Source organism: Kogia breviceps, chromosome 5 (assembly GCF_026419965.1).
Source record: "Kogia breviceps isolate mKogBre1 chromosome 5, mKogBre1 haplotype 1, whole genome shotgun sequence".
NCBI classification, from domain to species: domain Eukaryota; kingdom Metazoa; phylum Chordata; class Mammalia; order Artiodactyla; family Physeteridae; genus Kogia; species Kogia breviceps.
Genome location: NC_081314.1, coordinates 137,013,568 through 137,027,170, shown reverse-complemented (window position 1 = coordinate 137,027,170; position 13,603 = coordinate 137,013,568). Strand labels below are relative to the sequence as shown.

Here is a 13,603-nt window from a genome sequence, read left to right as displayed (position 1 = left end):
TTAATTTTTGTGTGTAAAATTTCAAAATTCACTGGAGATAGAGATAGAGATATTTCATTCATAGGCGTTAAAGGAAAGCAGTGAAGGATTTTAAAGGTATTCATATACAGTTCAAATACAAAAACAAGGACCATTGAAAATAACGGGAATCCCCCAAGATAGCACACACCTTTTTCCATCTCCATTGTTAATTCCTGGTTCACTAGAGGAGGAGGATCCTGGGGGCTCCATTTGTGGGGAAGAGCTTTCTTTCCCAAGGTTTCCTTGAATGACAAGCTGGTTTCTTCCTGAGTCAGTGTCAGAAGTCTTGAAGAAAGGCCCCATCCATCTGTCAAGGCCCACAAAAAACCTCTGGAGACCAGAGTTTGCTTTGACTTTGGAAGCGAACTCTTCATTTTATTGTTTCAGAACGATAAAAGGGATGTTTTATAATACTGGTGTCTGACACAGGGAGAAAATTGGCCCCACTTTCACTCTCTTTTTAAACAGCCTTTAAAATAAAATTCTCTTTGGGTTTTTCCATTTCCAATGCTGCCAGCAAAGTCATGGGCACCAAACAGAAACCTAACCAGTATCTCAGACACAACACCCCAAAGCAGTGGAAAATTAATCTCTTAAAGAAGGTTCTGAAGTTTTGTTTTCTCCAAGATTAAGAGCAAGAGGAATCAGACTCTTCACAACTTCCCACCTTTGCATAGGCTGTTCCCTCTGCCTGGAAAGTTTCCCCTCCTTTTCTCCATCTAGCAAACTCCACGTCATCCCTCAAGAGCAGATTCTCTGATGCCTTCTTGAATTTAACCCAGCTGGGCAGCCTCATTTGTTCTCAGCACCGTGCCTCCTGACATGCTCTATTTGTTTTCAGGTGAGACTTCTAGGTCACCTATAAGCAGGTATCTTGGTCAGCTTGGGCTGCCATAACAAAATACCACCGACAGGGTAGTTTAACCACCAGAAATTTATTTTCTCACAGTTCTGGAGGCTGGAAGTCTGGATCAGGGTGCCAGCGTGGCCAGGTTCTGGGGAGGTCTCTTTTCCTGGCTTGTAGACGGCCACCTTCTCCCCGTGTCCTCACATGTCAGGGAGTGAGCAAGCTCTTCTTAAGAGAACACCAATGCCATCATGAAGGCTCCACCCTCATGACCTCCCAAAGGCCCCACCTCCAAATACCATCACACTGGGGGTTAGGGCTACAAAATATGAATTTGAGGGGGAACACACTTGTCCATAGGAGTAGATAAGTATGTTCAATTGCAAAACAAACAAAAAAAGACAAAGGCCACAGATTCCTTGCTACTCCCCCATCAGGGGGTGGAATCTATCTCTCCTCTTGACCCTGGGCTTGGCCATGCACTCTGCTTCGCCCAAAGAGACATGAGAAAAGGTGACACAGAGGCCTCTTGAAAAGTACTTCTGCACCAAGGCTTTTCCTCTCTTGCTCCAGGGACTCTCCCACCATTATGTGAATGAAATTCTACACGTTGGTGGTTTTCTTTTGTTTCTGGTTTTCATTCAGCCAATAACGTATGGGGAACAGCAAGGACTGAGACCTCGGTATATGGTCTGACCTTTTGGTGACCTCTGCTGGGGTGCTGTGAGGGGTGACCAAGACTTCAGCTGGTCCGTTTCACTTGTCAATTAGTGCACTTGATTCACCGGGAAGGAGAATGGCTCTTGGGATCTGCAGTGGTGAGTTTGTACTCACCTCTCACCTTTCCTGAGATTGCAGAGCTTAAACAGAGGGAATCTCACAATTCTGGAGGCGCAGAGTCTGTGATGAAGGTGTTGGCAGTGTTGGTGTCTCCTGAGGGCAGTGAATGAGCATCTGTTCCTTGCTGCTCCCCGAGCCTCTGGTGGTTTGCTGGCCATCTGGGGTTCCTGGGCTTCTAGATGCATCATCCTGATCCCTGCTTTCATTGTCACATAGTCTCCTCTCCGTGTCCAAATTTCCCCTTTATGTGAGGACACAATCATATTGGACTACAGTCCATCCTAATGACCTCAGTTAGCTCATTAAAGACCCGATCTCTAAGTAAGGTCATATTCTGAGGTCCTGGGGTTGAGGACTCCAGCATACCTTTTTCTGGAGGGACACAATTCAATCCATAACTTTTTTGTTACCCACCTGCTTAAAATTGTCCAAGAGTCTCTCACGACCTTTAGGGCAAAATTCAAACCCCTTCCCTCCCCTTCCCACTCCAGAGCCTTCACACATCCTGTTCTGTCTGCCTACAGCCTTCTCCCACACCTTCTTCCTATAGCTGATTCTTCACATCCTTAGGATTTGGCTTTGAGGTCTTCTCAAGAGGCCACCCCCATCCTTGTTCCCTGCATCCTGCCCACTTCTTCCACAGCCATTACCGCACTGAGTTCACAGCTTTTTAAAAACTTGTCCGCCTGCCCCACTAGTTTGTAAGCCCTACAAGAGGAAGTACACCATAGTAGAAGCAGCAGAGGGTGACGATTAAAGGCAGACTCCAGAGTCAAACCACCTCAGTCCATCTTGGCTTGATCGCGCCCCAGCTGTGTGTGTTATCTGGGCAAGTGCCTTGAGCTCTTCGTGCCTCAGTGTCCTCATCTGTAAAGTGGGACAAGAAAGCATTCCCTGGAAGCGCTGTGAGGCAGACGAGATGAGCTGAAACCCGCAGAGCCCTTGGAACGCTGCTCGTCGCTCGGTGGGAGGTATGTGAAGGTTAACAATGATCATTACAGGAGCAGGACGGACCACTGTGCACTCGGAACTCGGCACAGGGCCTGACTCCACAAATATCTGCCGAATAAACAAATCTCTAGTAAGCCAATATAGGGCTCACATAGCTTGCTTTTGTTTTTCAAGCTTTATCAACAGCTTCTAAAAAGGGCTGAGTTTATACCATCCCTGTGAATTAGGTGTGGGTCATGTGGTCTCATCCCCTAGGGAATGTTCCAGAGAGTCAACCAACACAGAGCTGCTCTAGGGAAACCTCGTTTCTAAGAAGGAATAAAACAGGACCCTTTGTGGCTGAGCAAGGGTAAGAATTTACTCCACCTCAACTCCCCACCTCAGGGTACCAGAACAGGGACGCGGCGGGCTGCGGTTTCTGGTCTACCTGCACGCATCCCACACGGGCCTCCAGAGCTTTGCCGTGATCAGCTGAAGCCCAGTGTCTGCCAAGTGTATAACCGTTTATCAAAGGCTTTCACATACATTACTTGATGGTATCATGACTAAGAATATGGCCCGATTAGAGCTTTCAGGAGACTTTCAGCTGCACATCATCATCTTGAAAAAAATGTGATTAAGTGGAGGTTAGCAAAGAAGTGTCCAGCTGCCCCAGACACAGCCCTACCAGGCCAGCAGCCAGGGGTGGAGGTGGGAGACAAGAGTCCGGGCATCCTGGTCTCGGGTCACCTCCATTCCTCCTGCAGCTTCCCCTTTACCTGCCCTCCTCCGAGGCCACCATTACTTCTGGGTACAGTCACTGGATGGATGGAGACACAGCAGGTGGCAATGGACCAAGTCCCTTTATTTTATTTTGTTTATTTATTTTTAAATTTATTTATCTTTGGTTGCGTTGGGTCTTCGTTGCTGCGCGCGGGCTTTCTCTAGTTGTGGCGAGCGGGGGCTACTCTTCATTGCGGTGCGCGGGCTTCTCATTGCGGTGGCCTCTCCTGTTGCGGGGCACGGGCTCTAGGCATGCAGGCTTCAGTAGTTGTGGCGCGCGGTCTCCGTAGTTGTGGCTCACAGTCTCTAGAGCTCAGGTTCAGCAGTTGTGGCACACGGGCTTAGTTGCTCCATGGAACGTGGGGTCTTCCCGGACCAGGGCTCGAACCCGTGTCCCCTGCATTGGCAGGCGGATTCTCAACCACTGCGCCCCCAGGAAAGCCCCAAGTCCCTTTATTTTAATCATGGGGCCTCAAAACTAAGAAACGGAGCATCTGTGGTCACTAAATGTGGATTCCTTTCCCACGTCAAGGGACTTGGAAGAAGAGGGAGGAACAAAGTCCGAGCTTAACACTGACCCTCGGACGGTGCTGCCTTTTGCAGCCTGTGCTTTTCATTTTCCTTTGTATTTCCCCACACAGGATAAATGATGTGTCCCCATCTTAGTGTTAGCACAAGGGGACGAGTGACCCCAGGCTGGTTATAAGGCCAGGCGCTCTCCTACAGCTCTGACAATCCACTGGCTCCTTCCTTCCTGCCTTCCTTCCTTCCTTCCTTCTACCAGCAGTTCTAGACTTTGCGGAGATGTCTGCTTTGTTAGTCATGGGCCAGAAAGGGTCCCTCTCACACAGGCTGAGCTTCATCACCATGACAACCAGGGATGACACTGTATTGTCCAGTCCCCTCAAGAGCAGGATCTCAAGAGCAAACTGTCACCTCTTCTCCAACCTCTCTTTCCCTTTGATCACTGTGTCACCCACCGCACCGCCTGTCACCACAGTTACGTGACACCCCGAACCCCTGGTCTTTCAGACTTCCCCATTCTCCACATTTTTTTTTTTTTTTTGGTACACAAATCATCTCTCTCAAAGCTTTCCATCTAGCCTAAATACGTTCCCTAACTGTTAAGGAGAGAGAATGATTATAGACTCAAACTTTCATATCCACCCATTAATAAACAAATACTTACTAGGGGCAGATTACGTGCCAGACACTTATGACACGAAGAATGGATTTCAACTGCGTACTGACTCTGATCCATTGGTGTCGGCTGCCTGGAGGGCTGTGTTGAGAAGGATTCTGAGGCCCGTCTGGGCACAGTATAAAAAGAGTCCGTGATTAGCAACGCCAGTCACACCACCCAGCGCACCTCAAAGAGGAAGTACCCTCTGCCTCTACCTCCTTCTGCCACGCCCCCTACCCCAGGGGCCCCCAGCACGTCAGCAGCACATGGCACCCTCTCCACCTGCAGCCTTCACACGTGCTCTGGGGAGAGGGAAGGAACCCGGAGCTCAGGCTGAGGCACGAAGAGCGCTGGGTGCAAAGCGCAGCTCCCACACCTACAGGCTGGGTGGCTCTGGGCCGCGCTATCCACAGAGCCGCCCTCCTGTCTGTGCAAAAGAGGGTAAGAGCCGGCCTCACACGTTGTCCTGAGGAGCGAAGGGGACAGTCAGCTCCGAACCCTCAGCGGGGGAGGCTGATCGCCCACTAAGTGGTCTCACCCGCTGGCTGAACAAGCAGAGCTGCGGTTCCAGGGAGAGCTGGCCCTTTCTGGGCAAAAGTTCAGGGGATTCTGGTGCCCTCAGAATCTCATTCTCGTCTGTGGTTCCGCTGAATCATCTCCAACCAGAACTTCCTGAAATCCCGTCACTGTCTCACGTCCCTTTGTCTCCTTCCTCTGCCAGCTTTAGCCCCTGACCCTCTGGCTTCTGTTCACCTGGATGAAGTGCCTGTCCTTCCCTCCCTCCCTCTCCAGCCCAGGCTCTGTGCCGGCTGCTAAGGCATCCCTGGAACAAGAGATGGACCCTGCAGTGGTGACACTGGATTAACACTGGAATGTGGGAGTGGGCGGGCCATTCAAAGAGCTGGGAAATGGCATTCCAGGGAAAAGCAACAGCGAGTGCTGGCCAGGGGGGAGGGGGATGGAGGTGGGGGGGAGGGGGCTGAGCAAAATAGGTGAAAGGGATTAAGAGGCCCAAACTTCCAGTTGTAAAATAAATAAGTTACTGAGACGTAATCTACAGCACAGGGAACATAGTCAATAATATGGCAATAACTCTGTACAGTGACAGATGGTCGCTAGACTTATTGTGGTGATCAATTTGTAATACACATCAACGTCGAACCCCTATGTTGTACACCTGAAACTGATACGACATTATACGCCAGCTGTACTTCAAGAAAAGAAAAGAAATAGCGAGTGCAAAGCCCAGAGGTGGGGAAGACAAAACAGAAGCCGACACGTGTGAAGAGCCGTGAGCAGTGGGTGGGGTGATAGGTGCAGAGGCAGGAGAGGTGGGCAGACTCGCGAGGTGTGGGGCCAGGCACCAAGGCTGGGGGTTATGCTGATGCTGATGGAAAGCTTTGGGAGACTCCAAGCACATGAGTGACTCGTGAAACCAGACCATGATCTCGGCGAGGGCACAGCTCTGCTTTCTTCCCTTCCAGCACGTTAATGAATTTTAATCAAGGCCTTTCGGGCAGTTGGTGGAGAAAAGACAGAAAGAACAGAGGTGGAAATCAGGACCCCAAAGAATCACTGCATATATATCCCAGAGCCTATAATTATAATTCATGCTCATCGGATGCTCTAAGGTTATTTCGTAAGAAGGAAACAGTGGAGACAGCAGGAGGGCGCATTCAGCCTTAGAAGCTCAATAACTCACATGGACCAGACATCGATTTTGGGGCCGTATTTCTTCCTGGCAAGGAGTTCGGGCGCGGCATATGCGGGGCTGCCACACTGTGTGCTGAACGGATCGGAGTGGCCCAGGATCCCGGCACAGTTGCTCAAACCGAAGTCTGCAAAGAGGGGAGGACAAAACCAGCCCTAAATTAGAAAACCATGGAAATGAAAAAGGGGGGAGGGTTGGGGGAAGCAGCAGGAAAGGAAACATTCTCTCGGGCTAACACATCATTTCACATCCAAAAGGAAACCCAGCAGCTGTGAACCGTAACCTCTGGATATGGGTCTCAAGACAAAAGTTCCCTTGCTGAACTGGAAACATTTTCTATCAGGCCTCACAGTCAAATCCAGCGAGAGCTAAAAAGTATGTTGAACCAAAACATATTTTCATCCAATCTTGGAAATGAGTCATCCAGAAAAAAGACAGGCTTGCTTTCTAGGACTAAGGCAGAGGAGAAAACGAACAGAAGTCCTTGGAGTCAGCCCGCTGGCTTCCAAGTGGCCAAGTGGGAACACGCCGAAGGAAGATTGATTTTCTCTGGCTGGTGTTGGTGTCACCCCAGGTGACATGCGATCCCACCAGTTAAGAGTTGACTTTTTTGGCTGAATGCTTTCATTTCATGCAAGTCTCTTAAAAATGCTCCCAATGCATGAGGCAACATATGGTGATTTGAAGAGGGGGGAAAAATACACCCAACAATTTAGACAACGCTGAGTGTTGGCCGGAAAAATAACGCCAGAAAGATAGCGTTAGACTAAATGACCTCCTAGCATTGCTTTGTTCCTGGATAATTAAGGTGGGGGTGGGGGAAGCGGGGAGCGTGCCCAGTGCATCTAAAGCCATACTGGGTCCATTGTGCCTTTTGTGCTGTGTCTCCTTTTGATCTTACAGATCCTGCAACTGACAGGTCATTAGAGGGCTGTTAGTGTTAGGTTCTCATCTGATATCTTTCCTCAATCTTTGTTGATTGCAAAATTAAGAACACAGCTCCTCCTCTGAACTTCAATGTAAATATTATGGTTCTGGTCCCCAAACAGAAGGCTCAGCCACCCCCACCCCCACCCCACCTCCGGGGCTCAGCCAGAAAGGGGCTGTGGTCAGAGACAGGCTCCACATCCGGAACAAAACCCTTGCACTTTCTCAACTGCCAAGATATACATCTAATTTCATTGACTGTTTTCTCCTTGAGGCTAACACGTCTCCCCCTGCAAAGCCATGGCTCTGGTGAAAGCTGTAGAAAAGCTCCGGAAAGGAGAGACACAGGGTGGGTCAGTGCTGCGAGTCCACGAAGTTACTCACACACCACAGGTCAAGATGCACCACCAAAAATTCTCCCCACAGTCACTGGCGTAAGCTGTGTGAGGAAAGAGTGCTTCTGAACAGAACCCCAGGATTTCTCTGGTGGCGCAGTGGGTAGGAATCCGCCTGCCAATGCCGTGCACGCAAGTTCGAGCCCTGGTCCAGGAAGATCCCACATGCCACGGAGCAACTAAGCTTATGCGTCACAACTACTGAGCCTGCGGTCTAGAGCCCGTGAGCCACAACTACTAAGCCCGCGTGCCACAACTACTGAAGCCCACGTGCCACAAATACTGAGCCCATGTGCCACAACTACTGAGCCCATGAGCCACAACTACTGAGCCCATGTGCCACAACTACCGAAGCCTGCATGCCTAGAGCCCATGCTCCGCAACAAGAGAAGCCACCACGATGAGAGGCCCACCCACGGCAATGAAGAGTAGCCCCTGCTCACCACAACTAGAAAAAGCCCGCGTGCAGCAACGAAGACCCAAAGCAGCCAAAAATAAATAAATATAAGTAAATAAATAAATAAATAAATAAATAGAACCCCATCCAAGCAGAGCTCTGGAAACACATCAAGGCTCTGAAGATCACCCAAACTCTTCAGCTCAAGATTGGAATGAAGAATCGGAACCAAAATTGGGGTGAGCAAACCAACCAGGAAGGCTGCCTGTTCACATACGTGACTCTTCTTTTGTTTGGGGGAGTTTATTAAAATATGATTTTATTCCTTTCTCTTAATCTCCCTCCTCCTCTCTTCCTCTGCTCTCTACTCTTCTACTCCCACCCTGACAAATAGGGGGACAAAAGGCCCCGATTTCTTTTCCCATCGGCCCAGCCTGCACTAGCAGGCCGCACATAACCTGACCAAAAAGGCCCTTCAGGGGCTCCACGGCTCTCTTGGATTAGGAGGAGATCTCTGTTCAAAAGGATCTGAGGGTCCCTGCTCTCAGGTCCCACCCTGTAGTATCACTGAAGTAGGAGAAGTGGGGGGGGGGGAATCATAAGTAGAAAAATCATATTGAGCTTTAAACTGAATGGCCATTTAAAATTCCCAAAGGAAATTTAAGGAAACACCAATGTGTAAAGAGCACCCGCTATGGTAAGATGGAGAGGTAGCACCATGGAATACACATCATATGAACTGGGCCAACATTTCAAGGAAAATTTCTTTAACAGTCATGTTAGAGGCCCAATCTCCTAAGAGCCCCTAAACTACATGCCTCCCTTTTGAATCTCCATGGGGTTCCATCAACTCCTTCAATTACTCCCTCACCTCCTGACTTGGGGTCTACAACAAAGTGCTTGATCTTAAAAGAAGGCAGGGGAGGGGAGATAAGAGACCAGATCACCCCCCTTTGCTCCCAGGCAAGCTTGTGCACACAGCGTCTTGCTTTGTCTTAAGTTTCAAGAAGATAAAATAAGCAGAGGATCTGGGGAATGGAGAAGATAAAATCTACATTTTAAGTGACGTATGTTGACCTAGCCGAAAGGGTTTAATTTAAAATATATTGTAGAGAAATAACTAATATGTTTCATATGCATAACTGTAATTATTAACATTTTACACATATGCCTATAATTAGAATTGTGAAACTAGGGAGAAGTTCACCTCCCAGTAATGTCACATGGGTCTGCCTCAATTAGATTTGGTAAATGCATAAGCCAATTATCACTCAATTTTCTGGGAGCTACACAATGAATTTCAAAAGACGTCCAAATGAACGCTGTTTTGGAAAACTGACGTGCAAAATCGTTTTAAGTTGTGGCTGATACGTTTTAAGATTATACTAAACTAAAAACATCAAACTGCTTTTTTTTTTTTTTTAAGGGGGTTGGGGGAAGGATCCTGATTAAATCAAATCTCATTCCAGCTAATTCTAGTTAACTTGAAACATGGCTTACATGACTTAAGTAAATTTATTTAAATCAGATTATTTCAAAGAGAAACTATTAAGAGAAAATGGTAATAGCTATAATCAACCTTTGAATAAACAAGAGGTAATTCCTTTGAAGAAAAGGTTCAAAGGACTTTCAAGTGCAAAAGGACAGTTGTAGAGACATTTGATCCAAATTGCCCAACCCAGGGGCAAGAAAACCCACAAGACACTGGGCCTTCCTCGCCTCCAGCATCTTCCCTCCCCTCCTTCGGCCTCCTCTTTATGAAAAAAATGAGGAAATGCAGATTCTGCTAAACAGATCGCAATTCCCAGCTGCCCTCTGGGATGGCATAATGTCTCCTTCCATTAGGATGTGCGTTAGGGCTCTTTGGTTTTAGCTGATCATGAGAGAAGTAGGCGCCAAGTGAAAAGTTCTAACAAAGGGACATCTAATTATCAGAGCCTCCTTTCTAGCAATTTGGGGAAGTCCAGTTTCTGACACCTGGTTTCTGACATGGCCCATTTTGTCTGGATGAGCTTGAAATCCCTGTGTGGGTACCAATCCAGCGGTTGCCAAGCTGGGAGATGATGGCCGAATAAAATTGTCCCTGGTATCCAAAGGGTCCACCACTCATCCGAAGGCAACTGTGGGCTCTAACTTAGGTCCATCCTGTCTTGTCTTGCACAGGTCTCCTCTAAGAGGGTCTATTATGTGGTCCATCTGTGAGCTACTTATCAAAGGCATCTGCTGTTGACAGAGATTGGTTCTACGAGGATCTTCTCAGCAATGAAAAGATCTGTGCTTTTCAACACTGCATACTCTCACAAATGGTCATCTAGGGCTATCATTTGAAGAGCGAGAAGGGAAAGCAAGCACAGGGGCAGACAGTGAGGCAAAGTGAAGGGGAGAAACAGTGCTGGGGATGCTGGGTGGGTGGCCTGCACTTTGCTGGAATTCCCAGCCTCAGTATAGACGGTGCGCAGGGGAAGTGAATTATTCTAACTCGAACGGTCGGGGACATCGAGCCTTCAAACAGCCTGTGTTCTCTTACCATCTCTGCGGCTTTAGGGCAACTCTGTGACTGTCACCTACACACTTTCCAAAGACAAGTTCCAGGTCACCCTGCCAGGGAACCTAAAAAACAATCTCCTTTCCTCCATTCCTCACCACCCACCTCCCCAGGACATGCCTTTGTTTAACGCGGCAGATCCCGGAAACCAGGACCAGAAAGACATCCTGCAGGCATTTCGATGTCTGCCTTGTTTAGTGCATTTGGCCCTCAGGACAACTCAAATGCAATAGTCAAACAATTTGATTAAAAAACAAATTCTTTGAATCATCCAGGAATCTTTTAACAATACCTCCTATAAAATCTTTGGGGGAAAAAAACTGGTTTCCTCTTAACCGTTAATCTCCTAATAATGGGTGTATTTATCAACACCTGTCAGTGGTGCCTAATCACCCAGCCGAGGGGTCTGGAGTCCCTTGCAGCTGCTTGACTGTTACTGGGTTGGAAGCCAACTGGGCTTCCAAAGAATATAATTGGTCACTTGAACGATATGTTTTAGAAAGTCTTGAGATGGTTTTCAGTATTTGCCAAACAAAAATTCCTTCTTGGGTACAAAAGTTAAAATTCACAAAGTTCTATTGATCCTTCTCTTTTCTTCTAATATAAAGTTTTTTGACACCTCTGGCACTTGAGGTGGGAAAAGAAAGACAGGAATAAAAGATGATGCTAACATCTGGGTGGAAAAAACGATGCCCTGAGATTTTGCCAAGAGCAACAAAACAGGCAAACAAAAGCAGAATTCTAGAGAATAAGCCATGGAGTGAATTCTCTTCTGGACCCTGACTTGTGAACCAATTATGATTCACTCCATCCTGGAACCTCCTTCTGATTGGGACAGACCTCTAAAGGATCCCTCTGTGGGGATTTCTCTTTGCACTACCATCAGTGTACTACAGGGCTTGGCTAAAGATAATAAAATGAGAAGGTAGAAAAAAAAAAAAACCAAAACAATGAGAAGGTGGGTCACATTCCCCCTTATTTCAGGGCCTCCACATTCACTGAAAAGTAACCTAAGGCATGGCCAAGCTAAGGGCAGCATTTCTGAACCAAACTATTTTCCACAATTTTTAAGAAGCTTTCTCGTGAATTCAGATAAAAAGAACCCCTATAAACGTTCAGCTCCATCTGACTTAACAGAGAAGCAGAAGTTTGAAGAATCCTAAGAACATGTTTTATGTCTAAATTATTAAAGTTAATTTTCTTTTTCAAAACCATTGTTAAATGTTGCAGGTCAAAGGAGGTGAACTAGAAGTATCGCCTGGGGATTAGAAATAGACCATGATAATTTTCAAAGTCAGAAACAAATAACTGAGAATTGATAACACAGCACTTCAAGGATAATCTTGCTTTAAAAAAAAAGTCATACCAATCAGCTTGATATTATTGTCTTCATCTAGCAGCAAGTTTTCTATCTTCAAGTCTCTGAAATAAACAAAACCATACAACATTTCAGATAAGCACTTGAAATAGTGGAATAACATTTTGCTTCTGAAAGGAAACAAACTGTTTTAGAGCCACTTTGAACCAACCCATAAGGCTTTCTGCCAAAACTCACACAATCAATAAGTAAATATTTATAAAACATGATATAAGTAATTGCTGCAGACTGAAAAAGCTGAAGGATTTCAGATAAGACACGAGCAAGAAGGGCAGAAACAAATCAGTTTCCAAAAGAAATGGGACCAAAGCTGAAACTTGGAAGTTACTAAGACCAGGAGACAGTGGAAGCATCATTCAAGGCAGGCACTGTTAGAACAGTCAGGGAAATACAAATGTGGCCACATGTTTGTGAGACGGTGAGCAAAACCAGCCAGAGTAAGGAAGATTCCGGGAAACAGTTAAAAAAAAAAAAAAAAAGGAAAGCTAACATAAGTATGGCCCTACAACCTCCATGCTTGGAGCCCAATCCACAAATTGGCAAATGATAATAACTTAATCTATTTAGCAAGCAGCTATTATGGTGGGCAGAAAAGTAGACCCCAAAGATGTCAGGGTCCTAATCCTTGGTATTATGCCCAAGGATATGTTATTAACATTACATGACCAAAGGAAATTAAGTTTGCAGATGGAATGAAGATTGCTCATCAGATGGGTGACTTTGATCATGGACACTGAGATGATTCAGAAGGTGGGAGGGAGCAATGCACCCAGGGCCATGCTGAGTGTGAGGGGCCTGTGGTATCTGTACAAGCTGACTGTAAGCCCCTTGAAGGCAGGAAACATGGCTGCCTTGCTTACCACTATGCCCCAGTACCTTTGCACATTCCATCCTCAGCAAATACCAATGAATCTACATTACCAAAGAGATCGTTTGGGATTTCAGAAGGAAAGAAACACGGGCAAAAGTATAAACCATCTATGTCAACGACTCTGAGCCTCTTAAGTTGCAGCCTGTCGATTCAGACACACCATGAACATTAAATATGTAAGAATATTCTTCCCTTCTATACACACACAAAACGATTTCTTCCATTGTTCTGAAACACAGCATTCTTGGTCCAGCTTTTATTTTCCCACTTCTGAATAGAGACGTGGCCAATAGAATTATTTTTGTCCTCTTATCTCTATTGTTAGGACTAGAATAGTGCAGTCATGATAAACAAGAATGGCAGCTGATAGCACTTCTTTAAAGCGCCGGGGCAAGCTGGGCAGCAGTCCTAGGACCCTGGTAGCCAGGAGAGCAAAAGTGTCCCATTTAACGGGGACCGTGGCCCCCAGCTTGGTCCCAGCACTGCCACCTCATCCTGCTTCCCAAGAGAAGCCAGAAATCTAGATTCCATCCCAGTTTTTTTAAATGTTGGCAACAAATTCACATTGAACACAACAATAACAATCACAGTGCGTGGGCCAACCTTGCAGGCAAGATCCAGCCTGCAGACTACCGATTTTCAACCTCAGTATGGGTAGAAGCTGAGCCTGGAAAGGACATGAGATGCCCAGGGAGAGGGTAAAATCTCCCAAACTATCACAACTGTGAGTCATATCTCTTTAGAAGTTATTATTAAAGCCACGCAAAATGCCTCC

General features: G+C 46.8%; 1 protein-coding gene across 1 annotated transcript in view; it reads right to left on the bottom strand.

The window, feature by feature from the left end:
• HUNK (hormonally up-regulated Neu-associated kinase) overlaps positions 1-13,603 on the bottom strand; it is a 110,678-nt gene that overhangs the window by 42,797 nt on the left and 54,278 nt on the right. The window contains exons 3-4 of the mRNA XM_059065651.2: positions 11,946-12,001; positions 6,307-6,442 (exon numbers count right to left, since the gene is read on the bottom strand). Of these exons, the coding sequence (XP_058921634.1) occupies positions 6,307-6,442; positions 11,946-12,001 (192 nt within the window). The remainder of the gene's footprint in view (positions 1-6,306; positions 6,443-11,945; positions 12,002-13,603) is intronic.